This window comes from Oncorhynchus tshawytscha, linkage group LG31 (assembly GCF_018296145.1).
Source record: "Oncorhynchus tshawytscha isolate Ot180627B linkage group LG31, Otsh_v2.0, whole genome shotgun sequence".
Classification (NCBI taxonomy): domain Eukaryota; kingdom Metazoa; phylum Chordata; class Actinopteri; order Salmoniformes; family Salmonidae; genus Oncorhynchus; species Oncorhynchus tshawytscha.
This window is the reverse complement of record NC_056459.1, coordinates 40,256,017-40,279,280: the sequence shown is the minus strand read 5'-3', so window position 1 is coordinate 40,279,280 and position 23,264 is coordinate 40,256,017. Positions and strand designations below refer to the sequence as shown.

Sequence of the window (23,264 nt, the reverse complement as noted above, 5' to 3'; positions counted from 1 at the left end):
TGGTTCTCTTTCTGTTCCTCAAAACTGTAAAAGAACAACATTTTTGGTTCTGTTCCCCGAACCGGTTCCAATCCCTGATGTGTGTTATATTTTACTAAAGTAAATTTCACCCAAAAACAATCTTATCATAGTGGCAGTATTTCTGTATTTTTAAAGTTATACATCTTAACTTGATTGCTGACATGACAAACAGTTTGGTACTATATCAACAATGGACTAAAGATACAAATATCAAAAGTAGAGTTTGTGTGGAATTTTTGTTCAAAGACATGCTCCAGAATTTTGGTGACTACGAAGTATTTTTCAAACCTCCCGCTTTGGGCTGGATGTATCAACGTATAGTTCATGCAGAATTACTGTCTAACCTCACGAAATCTCTAGTTTGAAGTGACTGTTTTTCTGGGAGCTGTGCTGCACCATATTTCCTACATTTTCCCCCACATAGGCCAGCCCTCTTAGGAATTCGAATTCTAGCCAATGAGCTTCAGCCCTTCACCATTTTGAGTGACAGCTAGCAAGATGCCCACGCACACACAGCAGAGAGAGAGAGGGGGAGAACAATGACGTATCTGTACGTGTGTGTGTGTGTGTGTGTGACGTACTACTCAATTTTTGTTGACCACTTTTGGCACTTAAACACTTCAGGACAACTGGCTAAAGAGTATACAAAAGTACTGAAGAATCTCTTAACATTAATCAGAATGAATGAGACTTGTTGTGTGACTGAATATTTCTCTCTCTCTCCAGGCCTGTGTGCTCTCAGTGCTGTAAAAAGGTGAGCCAAAGTCCTCCTCGTCCACCCATTGACCACACTTGCCCTTTAATTGTTGACAGATTAGATGTTCAGATCCTCTATATATCTGACCCTCCTAACTCTGTCCCGTTGTTTCCAGGGGAGACTTCCCTCTGACTCTGTCCCATTGTTTCCAGGGGAGACTTCCCTCTGACTCTGTCCCGTTGTTTCCAGGGGAGACTTCCCTCTGACTCTGTCCCGTTGTTTCCAGGGGAGACTTCCCTCTGACTCTGTCCCGTTGTTTCCAGGGGAGACTTCCCTCTGACTCTGTCCCGTTGTTTCCAGGGGAGACTTCCCTCTGACTCTGTCCCGTTGTTTCCAGGGGAGACTTCCCTCTGACTCTGTCCCGTTGTTTCCAGGGGAGACTTCCATCTAAGCCGTATGCCAACCTGTCCATCTCCTCTCTGGGATCTACTACCACCATCCTACCCAGGGAGGAGGCTGGAGGGACATCAGCCTTGGACACCCCAGAGAAGCCCTCGTCCAGCCAGCGCCTGCGCCGGACTGTCTCCAGGTACACAGTAACATCATTATTGGGCTTAGGGATGTGACGAATAACATTTTAAACGGCTCTTCCTTTTATTTAAGTTATTATTTAAAAAGAATCACAATTCAGAATGGTCCTGAGCATGACCACTAGGGGGCAGTACTCTTCAATCTACCTCAGTCCTGACTACCTTCCAGACAGAGCAGTGCCCCACCCACTCAGCAACGTTGGTATTAATGCTGGTTCTCTGCTGTGTCCCCCTCTCCATGTTCTCAGTGGTCAGTACATGGGACTTCATGTCCCACTTCTCATCAATGTTCTCCTTGTTTGTTGTTTGCAGAGCAATCATTGTACAATTTGTCCACCAGGGCTGTCAGTTCTTCAACATGGTATCTAGTAGTCTGGTTCTAGATATGCCATATGGGTGTTGAAGCAGACCTATTCTACCCCCCCTAGTTACATTACATCATTCCAGTGACAGACTGGGGGTTGATTGACTCCAATGTTGTCCCTGAGAGAACATGGCATCCAAATGGACGGTTGAATTGACTGATTTCAGTTAAAACCTTGTTGGTCAGAAGGCTACAGGGCTAGGTGGTTGGCGAGGTACCTGGTCTTGTTACTCAGAAGGTTACAGGGCTAGGTACCTGGTCTTGTTATTCAGAAGGTTACAGGGCTAGGTACCTGGTCTTGTTACTCAGAAGGTTACAGGGCGAGGTACCTGGTCTTGTTACTCAGAAGGTTACAGGGCTAGGTACCTGGTCTTGTTACTCAGAAGGTTACAGGGCTAGGTACCTGGTCTTGTTACTCAGAAGGCTACAGGGCTAGGTACCTGGTCTTGTTACTCAGAAGGTTACAGGGCTAGGTACCTGGTCTTGTTATTCAGAAGGTTACAGGGCTAGGTACCTGGTCTTGTTACTCAGAAGGCTACAGGGCTAGGTACCTGGTCTTGTTACTCAGAAGGCTACAGGGCTAGGTACCTGGTCTTGTTACTCAGAAGGCTACAGGGTGAGGTACCTGGTCTTGTTACTCAGAAGGCTACAGGGTGAGGTACCTGGTCTTGTTACTCAGAAGGCTACAGGGTTAGGTGGTTGGCGAGGTACCTGGTCTTCCTAAATAAAGGAAGTAGTAAAAAGGACCCTCTTGAAGTCTGTCAGGTTGTCATTGTGAATTAGTTCTCAACTGGACCCACCTGGTTAAAAATAAAGATTCTCCTCTCCCAGGTTATCCAAACGCAAAATTGAACGGCCTAGTGACGAGCTGCATCTTCCCAAGGAGCTGACAGAGGATTGGTGTACCATGGAGGTCTGCATCGACTGTAAGATGTTCATCTCTGAGATCATCTCCAGCAGCAAGCGCTCTCTGGCCACCAAGCAAGCCCATCTGAAGAGGAAAACCCAGTCCTTCTACATATCCTCAGCTAAAACAGACTACTGCAGACCCTCTGTGAGGAACGTCAAAGAGGTTTAACTTTAGGGTCAGACCTCTCTCTGTCCACTCCTTGGGGGCGTCTCAAATCCAAATTGTATTTGTCACGTGCTTCTAAAACAGCAGTGAAATGCTTCTATTTCATGAAAAACTTCTCCATATAGGGCAGCACTTTGACCAGAGCTCAAAGGGACCAGGCTGTTTGTTGGCCATCTAGCTGTGTGATGTATTTATCATGACTCTGCTCACCCTGGCTGACACTCTATGGACTCTGGTCTAAAGTAGTGCACTGAATAGGGTAGGTACCCTTTTGAGACAGTCATACTCTCTCAGCTCTTTGCTGCTCATCACTGTGTTATAATGATATAGGTGACTGTTGTAGAAGATGTTCAGTGTGTTAGTATATACTACCTACCTGGATGGAAGATTCTAGACATTTGTTGAATAGACAGCATGGGTTCTCTTCCCCTAACCGCTAGTGTCAGGAACGATTGGGTTAGTGTACAGCTGTGGGCGGACGACTAGCTAGCCGTTGACACAAACCAAGTCACAGTATAGTAGTCCATGAATAAAGTGTCTACCACAGTATAGATGCGCTATTAGAATATTTAACCATTTACTATTTTCTCACGTTCTGTGATTAACCCTAATATACTGAACAAACGCAACATGCAACACTCTCAAAGAGTTTACTGAGTTACAGTTCAGGAAATCAGTCAATTGAAATAAATTCATTAGGCCCTCATCGATGGATTTTACATGACTGGGCAGGTTGCAGCCATGGGTGGGCCTTGGAGGGCATAGTCCCACCCACTTGGCAGCCAGACCCACCCGCTGGGGAGCCAGGCGCAGCCGATCAGAATGAGTGTATATACTCACAAAAGACAGAAATACTCCTCAGCACCCCCCAGATGATCCAGCAGATGAAGAAGCTGGATGTTGAGGTCCTGGGTTGGCGTGGTTACTTGTGGTCTGCGGTTGTGAGGCCGGTTGGATGTACTGCCCAAATTGTCTAAAGCGACGTTGGAGGCGGTTTATGGTAGAGAAATAAACATTCAATTATCTGGCAACAGCTCTGCTGAACATTCCTACAGTCAGCATGCCAATTGCACGCTCCCTCAAAACACAAGACATCTGTGGCTTTGTGTTGTGACAAAACTGCACATTTTAAGTGGCATTTTATTATCCCCAGCACAAGGTGCACCTGTGTAATGATCATGTTTGTTTATCTTTTTGATATGCCAAACCTGTCAGGTGGATGGATTATCTTGGCAAAGGAGAAATGCTCACTAACAGGGATGTAAACGAATTTGTGCACATGGAACATTTCTGGGATCTTTTATTTCAGCTCATGAAACATGTGACCAACACTTTACATGTTGCATTTTATATTTTGGTTAAGTGAATTCGGGGGACCATTCAAATGGCTGCTGAGATCACGGAGGTGGTCGGTCGGTGAGACCTCTCGTCCCCGTCCAGAGATAATATATATATTTAACAGTAGTGTGGTCGGTCGGTGAGACCTCTAGTCCCCGTCCAGAGATAATATATATATTTAACAGCTGTGTGGTCGGTCGGTGAGTTTCCATAGGCATAACCACTCTAGGCATTTTATTTCTAAGGGAGTCTCTTCCCAGCCAATAAAATCAAACCAAATGACATGCCTATGGTGGTCTCTCCCCAGCCCCAGCCAATAAAATCAAACCAAATGTTATGCCTATGGTAGTCTCTGCCCCTCCCCAGCCAATAAAATCAAACCACATGACATGCCTATGGTAGTCTCTGCCCCTCCCCAGCCAATAAAATCAAACCAAATGTTATGCTACTCCAAATTTTTTGCCAGGTTTTTTTGTCTTCTAAAATTGGATTGGCTGGAAAACGGTACGGTCAGAGGTCAAATGATTTGGTGTGTTTTACACTTGTTTACTATGATGTATTTGGAACATTTCTGTGCCTGGTGCCATGTCATTCTATGGACCTGTAGCAAATTGGCAAGAACTTGATGAGGAATTGATATGGGGATTCTAGAAGCAGTTTTCTTTTCTTTCTTGGTTCCTAGCTGACCAATAGGATCTCAGAATGGTGGGATGTGATTGTGTACATGCTGTATCTAACACCATCCATTATATTCTAGTATATATAACAATGTTTTTCCAGGAATATTATCTTAAAGATTTTTATTTCTTTTGTATGTAATATTGACTATCTCCTGTCCAGATCAGAATAGATCACATGGATGGATCTCCTAGACCAGTTAGGTCTGGATCAGACCAGATAGATGGACCTCCTAGACCAGTTAGGTCTGGATCAGACCAGATAGATGGACCTCCTAGACCAGTTAGGTCTGGATCAGACCAGATAGATGGACCTCCTAGACCAGTTAGGTCTGGATCAGACCAGATAGATGGACCTCCTAGACCAGTTAGGTCTGGATCAGACCAGATTATCCTTCTCGACCAGAATAGCACTTTTACTGTACCAATGTATTGTTGTTTTGAAGTTCCTTCTTTACTCATTTAATTTAAATTCTTAAATCTTTTGTTCCACGTCGTGAAGTTAATGTGGTGTAATGGTATCCTAGAGTTAATCGTGTGTGTTAGAGCTTGGGGTTTGGAAGCAGGTGTCAGCAAAGCACATCTTTCTGAATGTACAGGGTATAATGGTTTTAAAATATCTTATTTCAAGTGCAATCTAAATCTATATACAAAGAATTTTAATGCCCCTTTAAAATAATTATTTATTCACGCACAATATCCATACACGGTCTGCCTAGAGACAACACATGGATGCATTATCATTCATACACACAAATCCTACAGACACACACCCAATCTGCAATTTTCTAATTGATTTATTTTCTGACCCCTTGTACCAACTGTGGTAGAAAGATCAGAATTATAACAAGTTTGACATGACTAATGTCAATATCAACCTCTCATTAAGTGTTCATTTGGACCATACGGATACCGTGAGGAAGGAATGGTGTGTATGCTATAATTTTTGTTTATTTTTTAATGACAATAAAATTATCTCTTTTGAATTCTGTGTTGTAGTATTTCTGCTCTGCACACAACAGGGTTGAAATGAAGTATTCCTTTAATAGATTACAGTATTGTGTATGACAGGTGTCAGCTCAACAGTAAAAAAACAACAATATGTCCTAACTTGAGATGTACACAACTGATAGGTAGTTTCTATCAGCCATGGATATCACTGCATGATTAAAGTAGTTTCTATCAGCCATGGATATCACCAGTCGGATCAACACTCCAAACAGCCCACCAGACCGCTCGGAGGCGTCCGCGTGGTCCTAAAGCACACCGTTGCACCGTTTTGTATCGCATTCCAATGGTAAAACTGGGCCACTCAGACATTCAGAGAACCGGATCGAACATCTCTGAAGAGACCTGAAAATAGCTGTGCAGCGACGCTCCCTATCCAACCTGACAGACTGAGAGGATCTGCTGAGAAGATCGGGAGAAACTCCCCAAATACAGGTGTGCCAAGCTTATAGCGTCATACCCAGGAAGACTCGGGGCTGTAATCGCTGCCAAAGATACTTTGTTGAAGTATGTAAATCTGATAATTCTGGGGGGTTTCTTTACATTTGCAAAAATCTCTAAAAACCTGTTTTTGCGTTGTAATTATGGGCTATTGTGTGTAGGTTGAAGAGAATAAACAATTAAATCACATTTTGGAATAAGGCTGTAATGTAAAAAAATGTGGAAAAGTGAAGGGGCCTGAGTAATTTACGAATGAGCTGAACATATTTCCATTAAAACAAAGAGGACCTGTCCATCCTCAAGGACCGAGACTCCCCACTGTGGAAAAGCAGACGGTTGTTACAAGCTGCACCTCAGCGCAAAGTTGTAGCGGGCTGCTCCGCTGACTGAAGGAGACGAGGTCCAGCTTTCGGGGTTGTTGAGAATATGCGCGTTTATATCCACCAAACCGACTACGCGTTCAGCGCTGCCGGTTAAATTGGAGCGCCACAATCTGCTGAATAGCAGACAAATGCTGTATTATTGACTGTTGTTGAACTGACGTCTGACAATTTAATGACTTATAGTGTTTCATGTGTTTCCATTTTCCACCGGATAAAATGAATCTTGACAAAATGTTACAAATATTTTAGATACTGTATTACATTAGATCCTATACCTGACTCAAATTAAACACTTACCATCTTATGGTCATGTCCATTTCCACAAAACGCTGATACATTGTTTTAGAATGATATCTTGTGAGGTAAGGCAGAAAATAAGCCTATCTAGCAGGCTCTGGAAAACACCTTGGCTATGAAAGATGCATCCTAAGATTGTTCTAACAATGATTTAATAAGTAGTACTTTTAAGTATTTTTACTTAAGTAGTTTTGGGGGATATCTGTACTTTACTATGTATATTATTGACAACTTTATACTTTTACTTCACTACCGTCCTAATGAAAATTCTGTACTTTTTCATCTGTACATTTCCCGACACACAAAAGTACTCATTACATGTTGAATGCTTTTCAGGACAGGAAAATGGTCTAATTCACCCAATTATCAAGAGAACTTAACATATGGATTAAACAAAGATATATGCATATATATATATATATATATATATATTACGGTTTTCTTCCGTCGAAAGAGAGTCGGACCAAAATGCAGCGTGGTGGTTACTCATGTTCTTTAATGTAAAAATGAACGATACATGAATAACTTAAATCTAAAAAAATAATAATAATACATTTAAAAAAACAAAACAAACGGAACGTGAAAACCTATACAGCCTATTCTGTGACAACAAACACAGAGACAGGAACAATCACCCACAAACACAGTGAAACCCGGGCTACCTAAATATGGTTCCCAATCAGAGACAACGATAATCACCTGACTCTGATTGAGAACCGCCTCAGGCAACCATAGACTTTCCTAGACAACCCTACTCAGCCACAATCCCAATACCTACTAAAACCCCAATACAAAAACACACCACAAAATAAACCCATGTCACACCCTGGCCTGACCAAATAAATAAAGAAAACACAAAATACTAAGACCAAGGCGTGTGTGTGTGTGTGTGTGTGTGTGTGTGTGTGTGTAGTTTAGCAATTACATTTACTTTTGATACTTAAGTATATTTAAAACCAAATATTTTTTTACCTTCACTAAAGATTTTACTGGGTGACTTTTACTGGAGTAATTTTCTATTAAGGTATCTCTACTTTTACTCAAGTATGACAATTAGATGATTTTTAAACCACTGCTTGTCTGGGATAATACTGACAATCCGGAGTGCCAATACTTTGGCCAATGCAGCAACTGTTTGCTTGCGGAGGAATACAGGAATGAGGTGACTATATTCTACCTGAATTTATGGTGGAAAAAATTGGAAATTTCTTGTTCTCAACTCCTGTGGCTGGGCTACACTAGGGCCTGATGGATGTATCCCCCTCCTGCCTTGTCATCTGTCCCTATCTGAATGGCCTGTGCTACCTGGAACTAGCCTGCCAAGGATGTTGTCTCCATCTGCTTCTCCTCCTCCATCTTGTAGCGAAGTAGACGGAGAACAGCAAGAATAATGTTCCAATCAGCGCTGGTTCCATGTCACAAGTCGTGGAAACGGCGGTCGGCATAAGCTGACTGGACTTTCTGCGAGAGGTCCGCAGCAGATTGACATGAGGAGTAGCTTCGCTGCACTGGAGCCTGGTCTACTTGTGCCTTCATAGCTAGGACGGCCTGTGTCTGCGACGGCTGTGCTGACTCCAACTACGCTGACTCCAGCAGCGGCTTTGTCATCGAGTTCGGCTCCTTTCCCCCTCTCTGGATCTGACGGGTCTCTGCAGCGGCTTCGTCATCGAGTTTGGCTCCTTTCCCCCTCTCTGGATCTGACAGGCCTCTGCAGCGGCTTTGTCATCGAGTTCGGCTCCTTTCCCCCTCTCTGGATCTGACGGGGCTCTGCCTGCTATGGTGAGAAATGTCTTGGTCCTCTGGAGCAAAAAACTTTGCTATCCAGGAGCACGAGTACAGAACATCAATAAGCTGCTCCCAAACAGGAAATTGAGTCTGCGGGATAGAATGAGATTATGAAGCGCAGCTCAGAACAGCTGAAGATGGATTTTAAAGAACTAATTGGGTCTCTGCTTGACACCAACAAACGACCCTTTTCTATCTGGCCCTGTATGTACCCCTCCCTACATTGTGGCATTGAACGGTTCAGCAGGCTTTTATTCCTCCATAACTGGCTACGAGACTATTGCAGTTCTGTGGGTGTAACATTTATTGACAATTTTCATACTGTCTGGAAACAAAGCTCGTTTTGGGTTCCTGGATCCTTTCACAGCATAATAAGGCTGCATTGAGACAATGACTTGTCAATGACCCAAGCCCAGCTCATTTAATCCCTACCATTGTGTCACTGAGTTGTCATAATGCTTCAGCAAATTTACATTATCCCAGGGACGTTGGCAGAAAATGTAAGTAACCTCATTTATGTCCCTTTTAACTGCCCTGAATGCCTCTACTGATCCTACAGATATTGTGTTCAGTAATCATGTGCATATGAACCAGATTTATACTGTTAGCACTGAGGCGGTGTGCCCTAGTAGGAAGTCCACTGTGTGCAGCTCACTCTGCACTAACATAAATAACATGAGAATGTCTACTTCTGCTAAGCTTCCCGATAAAGCAATGAAACAAGCATATATCCCAGAAAAGTGCTAAAATAGATAAGATCTTGCTACCTTGGCAAGGAAAATACCTGTATTTGTGGAAAATCACCCTGGTTAACTCTTTGGTCATATCCCAGTTTACCCTGATTCAGGTTATCCCTCCTTTGGAGCAATAACCTCAACCAAATGTTTTCTGTAGTTGCAGATCAGACCTGCACAATGGTCAGGAGGAATTTTGGCAATTCTCTTTGCAAAACTGTTTCAGTTCAGCAATATTTTTGGGATGTCTGGTGTGAACTGCTCTCTTGAGATCATACCACAGCATCTCAATCGGGTCAGGACTCTGACTGGGCCACTCCAGAAGGCGTATTTTCTTCAGTTGAAGCCATTCTGTTGTTGATAAACTTCTGTGTTTTGGGTCGTTGTCCTGTTGCATCATCTAACTTCTGTTGAGCTTCAATTGGTGGACAGATAGCCTTACATTATCCTGTAAAATGTCTTGATAAATTTGGAAATACATTTTTCCATAGATGATAGCAAGCTGTCCATGTCCTGAGGCAGCAAAGCAGCCCCAAACCATGATGCTCCCTCCACCATACTTTACAGTTGGGATGAGGTTTTGATGTTGGTGTGCTGTGCTTTCTTTTCTCCACACATAGTGTTGTGTGTTTTCTTCCAAACAACTCAACTGTAGTTTCATCTGTCCGCAGAGAATTTTGTCAGTAGTGCTGTGGAACATCCAGCTGCACTTTTTGCAAACTTCAGACGTGCAGCAATGTTGTTTTTTTTGGACAGCAATGGCTTCGTCCATGGTGTCCTCCCATGAACACCATTCTTGTACGTATCGTAGACTCGTCAACAGAGATGTTAGCATGTTCGAGAGTTCTGTAAGTCTTTAGCTGACACTCTCCATTTATAGACAATTTGTCTTACCGTGGACTGATGAACGTCAAGGCTTGTAGAGATACTTTTGTTACCCTTTCCAGCTTTATGCTAATGTGTTGACTGCTACTCCTCCCACTACTACTACCCCTCCTCCTATTACTCCTCCCGCCAAAACTACAACTAAAAAGGTTGAATAATGAAACAAAATTATGTAATCCAAACAGTTGGAATGGTCAGTGGGTCCTTAAAGAACAATTGTCAGATCAGTTGTTGTTTTGGGATCTCATTAATGATGCTATAACAACATAACTGTATCTCTGAATGTGTATATTTCCCAGTTGTCAGGTTTACATCCAAGTGTTGTGGAATTTATAGGATTAAATATGAAACTATTTGTGAGAAGACGAAATGTGATCTTGGCTCTCTAAATGAGTGTTTTTTCATGTAAAGTTTATCCAGTCAGTAACCCCATCCACATGAGCACAGACACAATGCCAAACGTAATGGAATGCCATTTTTTCCCCCAAGTGTTTAAAAGGACCCGCTGAAGAACTCTCTTGAGACCAGTTATGTGTTATCTCTCTCGAGACCAGTTATATGCAGCGCCAACTGAATGCGTTACAAATGGTTAAGAAAATTACAAGAGCCCAGTGGACGGTGTTGAACCAGACTCTGAGACCAGAAAAATGTGACGCGTGGCTGCACGTTGAAATGGTTAGCAACTTTGAAACTCTCTGTCGAAGAAGACCGGAACATCCAGTCTGCAGCTGTTTTTAAGTACTTTGGTCTCGACAGAGAACCATGGGGTGGAACTTTGAAAGAACAGAACGACTATTCCAGTCATACCTAACAGACACTCCGAGACCAACCTACAACAACTACAAAGGACACGGTTCCTTTGTTAACCCCCATTTAACTATTTTCAAGTCTTGCCACAGATTTTCAAGTAGATTTAAGTCAAAACTGTAACTCGGCCACTCAAGAACATTCACTGTCTTCTTGGTAAGTAACTGCTGTGTAGATTTGGCCGTGTTTTAGGTTATTGTCCTGCTGGAAGGTCAATGTCTCCCAGTGTCTTGTGGAAAGCAGACTGAACCAGGTTTATTCCTGGAAGGTCAATGTCTCCCAGTGTCTGGTGGAAAGCAGACTGAACCAGGTTTATTCTAGTATGTTTCTCCATTATGTTTATTTTTATCCTGAAAAATCCCCAGTCCAGGAATACCCATAGGGAATACCCAGAGGGTGGAAGGTAACCTGGCAGGTAGGAGGAGAGTTAGGCCAGTGTCCGAAAAAGTTGCTGAATTGAATCCCTCAGCCGACCAGGTAAAAATGTGTTCTTCTGCCCCTGAGCAAGGCATTTAACCCCCAACAACAACTGCTTTCTGGGTGCCGATGTCGATTTAAGACCACTCTGATTAGTATTTATTAAGGATCCCCATTCCTCTTCCTGGAGTCCAGCCACATTAAGGCAGTTGATTCAGATGGGTTGTGTTAAATGTGGAAGACACATTTAAGTTGAATGCATTCAGTTCAGATGAGGAAGGTGAGGACCATCCTCCTTAGTGAATTTCATAAAAATTAAAAACAGTGAAACAATAAATGTTATCCTGTTTAGATAAAACTATACTAAATATATTCACGTCACCAAATAATAGAATAAAACAAACTGTTTTACAATGATAGCCTACAGTAGCCTCAACATCACTCTCTGGGGTAGCATCATGGTGTAGCTGGAGGACAGCTAGCTTCTGTCCTCATCTGTGTACATTGACTTCAATACAAAACCTAGGAGGCTCATGGTTCTCACCCCCTTCCATAGACTTACACAGTAATTATGACAACTTCCGGAGGACGTCCTCCAAACTATCAGAGCTCTTGCAGTATGAACTGACATGTTATCGACCCAATCAAAGGATCAGAGAATGAATCTAGTACTGAAAGTGTAAGTTACAGCTAGCTAGCACTGCAAGTGCATAACATGTGGTGAGTAGTTGACTCAGAGAAAGACAACAGTTTAACAAATTAATTTCTTCAAAAATGAAGGAGAAGCAAGAGTGAGAGAAAGCTAGCTGGCTAACTGGCTAGCTATTTCATTGTGTATTTGTTTTTCACTTGCAGCTAGCTAGTTTAGTCTCCTCAAACACCTGGCTCAAACAGAGAGGGATGCTATGTTAGCTAACTGTCTATGGCTATCCAACAGAGAGGGATGCTATGTTAGCTAGCTTGCTATGGCTATCCAACAGAGAGGGATGCTATGTTAGCTAGCTGTCTATGGCTATCCAACAGAGAGGGATGCTATGTTAGCTAGCTGGCTATGGCTATGGCTATCCAACAGAGAGGGATGTTATGTTAGCTAGCCGTCTATGGCTATCCAACAGAGAGGGATGTTATGTTAGCTAGCTGTCTATGGCTATCCAACAGAGAGGGATGTTATGTTAGCTAGCTGTCTAGGGCTGTCCAACACTGGAACTCCAGTCAAGGTAAGCTTTTGGTTTTATTAATTTATTGCCACCAAGGCCCACCGGTGTAACTGCTAAACTGCTTGCCATACACCGTACTGCATGTTCTAGTAGCTATGTTGACCATGATGTTAGCTAATATGGTGACAATGATGTAGACTGTGTGTAACGGTTAGCAGTTATGGTATGAACGTTTGGCTTGGGAACTTCTTTTTCGGGGGGTGAAATTGTTCCACGGGCCTACAAAAGCCAGTTGCCCATCCCTGAGCTAGAAGCTCAAGAGTGTCCAAGGTGGTATTGAATGTGTCACTGTCTGTCACCTTGATTACTCTAATCTTTCTCTTGTCCTTTTGTGCACCTACGTTGTAATCTTTCATTCATAGTCTAGGTACCTCGTGATGGTATAGGGAAAATTTCAGTACCATGTAGTAACCTAAACCTATCGCTGTTACATTGAGCTGGGTGAATGGAATTTGAATGACAGTTACCTAAACCTATCACTGTTACATTGAGCTGGGTGAATATGAATGAGAGTAACCTAAACCTATCACTGTTACATTGAACTGGGTGAATGGAATATGAATGACAGTAACCTAAACCAATCACTGTTACATTGAACTGGGTGAATATGAATGACAGTAACCTAAACCTATCACTGTTACATTGAACTGGGTGAATATGAATGACAGTAACCTAAAAACTGTTACATTGATGAATATGAATGACAGTGATGTTACATTGAACTGTTACATTGAACTGGGTGAATGGAATATGAATGACAGTAGCCTAAACCTGTCACTGTTACATTGAACTGGGTGAATGGAATATGAATGTCAGTCATCCAACATGCTGTAATAGAAATAAGGCCATGTTCATAAAATAACATCTTAAATGGCACCGACCCCAACTGATTCTGTTGTACAACTGACTAGATATCCCCCTTTCACCTTTCCCATAACATGATGCAGCAGATCCACCATGCTTGAAAATAGAGAGGGGTACTCAGTAATGTGTTGGATTTGCCCCAAACATAACACTTTGTATTCAGGACAAAAAGGGATTTTCTTTGCCACATTTTTTTGCAGTATTACTTTAGTGCCTTGTTGCAAACAAGATGCATCTTTTTAAATATTTTTAATTTTGTACAGGCTTCCTTATTTTCACTCTGTCATTTTGGTTGGTTGTGTGGAGGAACTACAATGTTGTTGATCCATCCTCAGTTTTCTCCTGTCACAGCCATTAAAATCTTTAACTGTTTTAAAGTAACCATTGGCCTCATGGTGAAAATCTTGAGTGGTTTCCTTCCTCTCTGGCAACTCAGTTAGGAAGGACTCCTGTATCTTTGTAGTGACTGGGTGTATTGATACGTCCAAAATGTAATTAGTAACTTCACCAGGCTCAAAAGGATTTTCAATGTCTTATTTTTTCTTCTTCAACCCGTATACCAATAGGTTAGGAAAACCTCCCTGGTATTTGTGGTTGAATCTGTGTATGAAATTCACTGCTCAACTGAGGGGCCTTACAGATAATTGTATGTGTGGGGTACAGAGATAGTCATTCAAAAATCATGTTAAACACTATTATTGCACACAGTCCATGCAACTTATAAGGTAACGTGTTAAAACTTCTTATGGCTGCAGGGGCAGTATTGAGTAGCTTGGGTGAAAGGTGCCCAGAGTAAACGGCCTGCTCCTCAGTCCCAGTTGCTAATATATGCATATTATTATATGCATTATTACTATTGGATAGAAAACACGCTGAAGTTTCTAAAACTGTTTGAATGATGTCTGCGAGTATAACAGAACTCATATGGCAGGCAAAAACCTGAGAAGAAATCCAAACAGGAAGTGGAAAATCTGAGGTTGGTCGATTTTCAACCCAGCCCCTATTCAATACACAGTGGGATATGGATGGAGTTGCACTTCCTAGGGCTTCCACTAGATGTCAACCATCTTTAGAAACTTGAATGAGGCTTCTACTGTGTTATGGGGCCAGGTGTCTGGTCATGGGCTGGTCATGCGCAATTCACATGATAGCGACCTGCGTTCCATTGCTTCTCTTCTCAAAGGAATTCTCTGGTTGGAACGTTATTGAAGATTTATGATAAAAACATCCTAAAGATTGATTCTATACTTAGTTTGAAATGTTTCTAAGACCTGTAATATTACTTTTTGAAGTTTTTGTCCGACGCTATGCTGGACCTGCACGAGCGTTTGGATTTGTGTACCTAAGCCCTGACAAAAGTAGCTACTTGGACATAAATAATGGACATTATCAAACAAATCAAGCATTTATTGTGGAACTAGGATTCCTGGGAGTGCATTCTGATGAAGATCATCAAAGGTAAGGGGATATTTATAATGTTATTTCTGATTTCTGTTGACACCAACGTAGCGGATCATTTTTTTCTTCTTCTGAGCGCCGTCTCAGATTATTGCATGGTTTGCTTTTTCTGTCAAGTTTAAAAAACAATCTGTCACAGCAGTTGCATTAAGGAGAGGTATATCTATAATTCCATGTGTATAACTTGTATTTTCATCTACATTTATGATGAGTATTTCTGTTGAATTGATGTGGCTATGCAAAATCACTGGATATTTTTGGAACTACTGAACGTAATGCGCCAATGTAAACTCAGATATAAATATGAGTTTGATATAAATATGAACTTTATCAAACAAAACATACATGTATTGTGTAACATGAAGTCCTCTGAGTGTCCTCTGATGAAGATCATCAAAGGTTAGTGATTCATTTTATCTCTTTCTGCTTTTTGTGACTCCTCTCTTTGGCTGGAAAAATGGCTGTGTTTTTCTGTGAGTTGGTGGTGACCTAACATATTCGTTTGTTGTGCTTTCGCTGTAAAGCCTATTTGAAATCGGACACTGTGGTGGGATTAACAACAAGATTACCTTTAAAACGGTATAAGACACATGTATATTTGAGGAATTTTAACAATGAGATTTCTGTTGTTTTGAATTTGGCGCCCTGCACTTTCACTGGATGTTGTCATATCGATCCTGTTAACGGGATTGCAGCCATAAGAAGTTTTAAGCACATTTTTTTTCTCCTGAAATGATTTAGACTTGCTCTAACAAAGGGGTTGAATACTTATTGACTGAAGACATTTCAGCTTTTGATTTACATTTTTGTTGTTGTTGAATTTTTCAAAAAACAATTAACTTTGACATAATGTGGTATTGTGGGAAAAGTCAAGGGGTGTGAATACTTTCTGAAGATCAGTTCTCTAATGTTACATTATCTAGTGTTGTAGGGGATTCTGGACAGAGCTTCTATGTTGAAGTATGTAGCCTCGTGAACATGACACCTGTGTCTGAGTGCCTGCCTGCCTGACTCTGTAATAGTCTAAGGTTGCAGCTGGCAGCGGTCACTTGATCCCTGCAGAAGGTGAGGAGTCAGACCACGTACCTCGATACCCGCAGAAGGTGAGGAGTCAGACCACATACCCTGATCCCCGCAGAAGATGAGGACTCAGACCACGTACCCTGATCCCTGCAGAAGGTGAGGAGTCAGACCACGTACCTCGATCCCCGCAGAAGGTGAGGAGTCAGACCACATACCCTGATCCCTGCAGAAGGTGAGGAGTCAGACCACGTACCCTGATCCCTGCAGAAGGTGAGTAGTCAGACCACGTACCCTGATCCCTGCAGAAGGTGAGGAGTCAGACCACGTACCTCGATCCCTGCAGAAGGTGAGAATTCAGACCACGTACCCTGATCCCTGCAGAAGGTGAGGAGTCAGACCACGTACCCTGATCCCTGCAGAAGGTGAGGAGTCAGACCACGTACCTCGATCCCTGCAGAAGGTGAGAATTCAGACCACGTACCCTGATCCCTGCAGAAGGTGAGGAGTCAGATCACGTACCCTGATCCCTGCAGAAGGTGAGGAGTCAGACCACGTACCTCGATCCCTGCAGAAGGTGAGGAGTCAGACCACATACCCTGATCCCTGCAGAAGGTGAGGAGTCAGACCACGTACCCTGATCCCTGCAGAAGGTGAGGAGTCAGACCACATACCCTGATCCCTGCAGAAGGTGAGGAGTCAGACCACGTACCTTGATCCCTGCAGGAGGTGAGGAGTCAGACCACATACCCTGATCCCTGCAGAAGGTGAGGAGTCAGACCACGTACCTCAATCCCTGCAGAAGGTGAGGAGTCAGACCACATGCCCTGATCCCTGCAGAAGGTGAGGAGTCAGACCACGTGCCCTGATCCCTGCAGAAGGTGAGGAGTCAGATCACGTACCCTGATCCCTGCAGAAGGTGAGAGTCAGACCACATACCCTGATCCCTGCAGAAGGTGAGGAGTCAGACCACGTACCCTGATCCCTGCAGAAGGTGAGGAGTCAGACCACGTACCCTGATCCCTGCAGAAGGTGAGTAGTCAGACCACGTACCCTGATCCCTGCAGAAGGTGAGGAGTTAGACCACGTACCTCGATCCCGCAGAAGGTGAGAATTCAGACCACGTACCCTGATCCCTGCAGAAGGTGAGGAGTCAGATCACGTACCCTGATCCCTGCAGAAGGTGAGGAGTCAGACCACGTACCCTGATCCCTGCAGAAGGTGAGGAGTCAGACCACGTACCCTGATCCCTGTAGAAGGTGAGGAGTCAGACCACATACCCTGATCCCTGCAGAAGGTGAGGAGTCAGACCACGTACCTCGATCCCCTGCAGAAGGTGAGGAGTCAGACCACATACCCTGATCCCTGCAGAAGGTGAGGAGTCAGACCACGTACCTCAATCCCTGCAGAAGGTGAGGAGTCAGACCACATACCCTGATCCCTGCAGAAGGTGAGGAGTCAGACCACGTACCCTGATCCCTGCAGAAGGTGAGGAGTCAGATCACGTACCCTGATCCCTGCAGAAGGTGAGTAGTCAGACCACGTACCCTGATCCCTACAGAAGGTGAGGAGTCAGACCACATACTAACATACAAGAGAGAAGCACCAGTTAACACTGACTGCAGTCAAAGTACTAAAGAGGAAATGTATAGTTACCTAAAGTATATTACAGAAATAACACATGTTTTTCTCCACTGTGGTGTATATTATAAACCCAGTCTCAAACATCAGATCATATTTTGGTAAAATCACTTTAATATTATTCATAAAGAAATAAGAAATAAGACAGTTTTGTTATAAAACACAAGTCACAAATTAATAAATATGGACAATGTCATCATTTACACAAGTAATTCAGGATATAAAATAAATTAGAAAGAAATACATTATTTTAAAAAGTGAGTTTTTTTTCTCTTTGGTGCAAGCAATAGATAGCATTATACTCTATGCCTCTATATGCATAGTGCTGCATTCATTGAGATTTGAAACACATAGAAACCCACAGAGCAGCATGCCACAGGCTCATCTAGTCACATGACTTCCTGGTTCCCATGGTAACCACGGTCAAGGCTACAGGCTACTGTCTGTACAATAGGGTCAAGAGCACAAGGTGGCATTAGTGAATTGGCACTGTAGTGCTAATCAGTGTCTTTGGCAATAGTTATCCTTCTTGGAAGATCTGACTTAGTAGCTGTCCGCAGCAAACAAGATATGAGGGACTACACAGATCGAGATGGAGGGTTGAGAAAACGCTGTTGTAGAGTAGAGCAGTCTCACTAGCAGTAAGATAGGCCTAGATATATAAATATATGGATATGCCTACACACTGATGGTTCCTTCTTGGTTTATAAAGCCATTGGCAGTGTAGCCTACTGTTGAATCACCAGCAGACTGCATGGTCAATGTCTAAACCTGACACAGAGCACAGGACTGGCCTTAGCTTCTCTGACTGATGCTTCTGGTAGGCAGGCTGCAGTGGTTATAATAGACATGCCATCTAGGTCATGGGATGGTTGAGGGACAGATATGTGGTGGACCGATCGTTCCCCAATCACCACTACTAGAAGAACAACGCAGTCCAGTGATGTTGCTGATTTGTAATGTAATATTGGTAGGGAAAAAGACAGATGAATTAGGCTCACTGCCTGAGTACTGCATGTCTGTCAAGTCTTCTGTCAAGTCTTATAATCCACATTATAATCCACATTATAATCCACATTTCCTGGTGCTGCTGCAGGATTCATTTATTTTCTGTAGCAAACTGGCTCAAATGAAGCTCCTCCATCTGTCAATGTTGTGGACCATATTCTGCCAGGGGAGTAAACAGGTGGTTCAACTCGCCTTCACTTTAATGACTCATTAGAACGTGAACAACGACAGATGCTTGGGAGGGAGGAATGATTGTCTATGAATTGACCATTTACATTATGATCTGTTTACATGCTGCCCACAAGTCCTTAGACTGGCAGTCGTAGTGTGGTGGATGTCGCTGTGCTTAGTTTAGAAGCAGCGTCACACCAGGTCAGGGAGTCAAGGGAGATCTTACATTCATTGTCCATTCAGGGGTATAGGAAGATATGGTTTGGTAGGATATAGTATGGTAGGCTATGTTATGGTAGGGTATGATAGGGAACTGTATGGTATAGTATGGTAGGTAATATGGTATTGTAGGGTATAGGAAGATATGGTTTGGTAGGATATGGTTTGGTAGGATATAGTATGGTAGGCTATGTTATGGTAGAGTATGGTAGGGAACTGTATGGTATTGTATGGTAGGGTATAGTATGGTAGGCTATGGTATAGTATGGTAGGCTGTGGTATAGTATGGTAGGATATGGCATGTTAGGATATGGTATGGTAGGGTATGTTATGGTAGGGTATGTTATGGTAGGGAAATGTATGGTATGGTTGGGCATAGTATGGTAGGATGTGGTAGGATATGGCATGGTAGGATATGGTATTGTATGGTAGGATATGGTATTGTAGGGTATGGGAGGGTATAGGAAGATATAGTTTGGTAGGCTATGTTATGGTATACTATTGTATGGTAGGGTACTGTATAGTATGGAAGGATATGGTATGGTAGGATATATGGTATTGTAGGGTATAGTATGGTAGGATATATGGTATGGTAGGGTATAGGAAGATATGGTTTGGTAGGCAATGCTATGATAGGGTATAGTATGGTAGGATATGGTATTGTATTGCATGGTAGGATATGGTATTGTAGGATATGGTATTGTATGGTAGGATATGGTATAGTAGCGTATGGTAGGATATGGTAGGGTATGGTATGGTATTGTAGGGTATGGTATTGTAGGGTATAATAATGTAGGGTAGGGTATAATGATGTATGGTAGGATATGGTAGTAGGGTAGGATAAGGTATGGTAGTATATGGTATTGTAGGGTATAGTATGGTAGGATATGGTATAGTAGGGTAGGATGTGGTATGGTAGGATATTGTAATGTAGGGTATGGTATGATATAGTATTGTAGGGTATAAAATTGTATGGTAGGATATGGTATTCTATGGTAGGGTGGTGTGTTATGGTAGGATAGTGTAAGATATGGTATGTTATGATATAGCAATCCAACTGCAATGGATACCTAGGCTGCTATGCTAAATTATTAACAGGGTAGAGCTGGAAAGATAAACTGAAAAAATGTAGACACCGACCATACCGGTAACATTGCAGACATTTTACTGATATCCTTCATTACGATAAGTAGCCCATTCTAGACAAATGTGATGTTGAAATTAAATAACTTTGTTAATATGGGTGAATGTTCTTGGGACAATTGATGGCCACAACCATCAAACTAGCAGTAGTAGTTTAAAGGAGAATAGGAAACTGTGGTGTACATTAATGTTAGAAACTGTGGTGCACATGAATGTTAGAAACTGTGGTGCACATTAATGCTAGAAACTGTGGTGCACATGAATGTTAGAAACTGTGGTGCACATTAATGCTAGAAACTGTGGTGCACAGTAATGCTAGAAACTGTGGTGCACATTAATGCTAGAAACTGTGGTGCACATTAATGCTAGAAACTGTGGTGCACATTAATGCTAGAAACTGTGGTGCACATTCATGTTAGAAACTGTGGTGCACATTAATGCTAGAAACTGTGGTGCACATTAATGCTAGAAACTGTGGTGCACATTGTTAGAAACTGTGGTGCACATTGTTAGAAACTGTGGTGCACATTGTTAGAAACTGTGGTGCACATTAATGCTAGAAACTGTGGTGCACATTAATGCTAGAAACTGTGGTGCACATTAATGCTAGAAACTGTGGTGCACATTAATGATAGAAACTGTGGTGCACATTCATGCTGCACATTTTAGAAAGAAACTGTGGTGCACATTCATGATAGAAACTGTGGTGCACATTCATGATAGAAACTGTGGTGCACATTAATGTTAGAAACTGTGGTGCACATTAATAAACTGTGGTGCACTAGAAACTGTGGTGCACATTTGTTAGAAACTGTGGTGCACATCATGTTAGAAACTGTGGTGCACATTAATGTTAGAAACTGTGGTGCACATTAAATACTAGAAACTGTGGTGCACATTAATGCTAGAAACTGTGGTGCACATTGCATGATAGAAACTGTGGTGCACATTAATGCTAGAAACTGTGGTGCACATTAATGCTAGAAACTGTGGTGCACATTAATGCTAGAAACTGTGGTGCACATTAATGCTAGAAACTGTGGTGCACATTCATGTTAGAAACTGTGGTGCACATTCATGTTAGAAACTGTGGTGCACATTAATGCTAGAAACTGTGGTGCACATTAATGCTAGAAACTGTGGTGCACATTGATACTAGAAAAAGTGGTGCACATTAATACTAGAAACTGTGGTGCACATTAATGCTAGAAACTGTGGTGCACATGCATGATAGAAACTGTGGTGCACATTAATGCTAGAAACTGTGGTGCACATGAAATGTGGTAGAAACTGTGGTGCACATTAGAAACTGTGGTGCACATTGTTAGAAACTGTGGTGCACATTAATGACACATTAGAAACTGTGGTGCACATTAATACTAGAAACTGTGGTGCACATTGTTAGAAACTGTGGTGCACATTGTTAGAAACTGTGGTGCACATTAATACTAGAAACTGTGGTGCACATTGTTAGAAACTGTGGTGCACATTGTTAGAAACTGTGGTGCACATTAATGCTAGAAACTGTGGTGCACATTCATGACTAGAAACTGTGGTGCACATTAATACTAGAAACTGTGGTGCACATAGAAACTGTGGTGCACAAGAAATGGTGCACTAAAAACTGTGGTGCACATTAATGCTAGAAACTGTGGTGCACATTGTCTAGAAACTGTGGTGCACATTGTTAGAAACTGTGGTGCACATTGTTAGAAACTGTGGTGCACATTGTTAGAAACTGTGGTGCACATTGTTAGAAACTGTGGTGCACATTAATTAGAAACTGTGGTGCACATTGTTAGAAACTGTGGTGCACATTGTTAGAAACTGTGGTGCACATTAATGCTAGAAACTGTGGTGCACATTAATAGAAACTAGAAACTGTGGTGCACATTAATACTAGAAACTGTGGTGCACATTAGAAATGGTTAGAAACTGTGGTGCACATTAATGATAGAAACTGTGGTGCACATTCATTATAGAAACTGTGGTGCACATTAATTAGAAACTGTTAGAAACTGTGGTGCACATTAATGCACATTAGAAACTGTGGTGCACATTGTTAGAAACTGTGGTGCACATTAATACTAGAAACTGTGGTGCACATTGTTAGAAACTGTGGTGCACATTGTTAGAAACTGTGGTGCACATTAATGCTAGAAACTGTGGTGCACATTAATACTAGAAACTGTGGTGCACATTAATGCTAGAAACTGTGGTGCACATTAGAAATGCACTAGAAACTGTGGTGCACATTCATTATAGAAACTGTGGTGCACATTGTTAGAAACTAGAAACTCATGGTGCACATTAATGCTAGAAACTGTGGTGCACATTAATGCTAGAAACTGTGGTGCACATTGTTAGAAACTGTGGTGCACATTGTTAGAAACTGTGGTGCACATTAATTAGAAATGGTGCATTGTTAGAAACTGTGGTGCACATTAATGTTAGAAACTGTGGTGCACATTAATGCTAGAAACTGTGGTGCACATTCATGATAGAAACTGTGGTGCACATTAATACTAGAAACTGTGGTGCACATTACTATTAGAAACTGTGGTGCACATTGTTAGAAACTGTGGTGCACATTAATGCTAGAAACAGTGGTGCACATTCATGATAGAAACTGTGGTGCACATTCATTATAGAAACTATAGTGCACAATAATACTAAAAACTGTGGTGCACATTAATGCTAGAAACTGTGGTGCACATTGTTAGAAACTGTGGTGCACATTGTTAGAAACTGTGGTGCACATTGTTAGAAATTGTGGTGCACATTGTTAGAAACTGTGGTGCACATTGTTAGAAACTGTGGTGCACATTAATACTAGAAACTGTGGTGCACATTAATGCTAGAAACTGTGGTGCACATTCATTATAGGAACTGTGGTGCACATTAATGCTAGGAACTGTGGTGCACATTAATGCTAGAAACTGTGGTGCACATTAATGCTAGAAACTGTGGTGCACATTGTTAGAAACTGTGGTGCACATTAATG

General features: G+C 42.2%; 1 protein-coding gene across 3 annotated transcripts in view; it reads left to right on the top strand.

The window, feature by feature from the left end:
* The window catches only part of spire1a (spire-type actin nucleation factor 1a), a 47,745-nt gene extending 44,056 nt beyond the window's left edge, over positions 1-3,689 (top strand). For all 3 annotated transcript variants that reach the window (XM_042310486.1, XM_042310487.1, XM_042310488.1), the window contains 3 exons: positions 748-775; positions 1,153-1,307; positions 2,504-3,689. In XM_042310486.1, the coding sequence (XP_042166420.1) occupies positions 748-775; positions 1,153-1,307; positions 2,504-2,750 (430 nt within the window). In that variant the 3' untranslated portion in view covers positions 2,751-3,689. The remainder of the gene's footprint in view (positions 1-747; positions 776-1,152; positions 1,308-2,503) is intronic.
* The last annotated feature ends 19,575 nt before the right edge of the window (positions 3,690-23,264 follow it).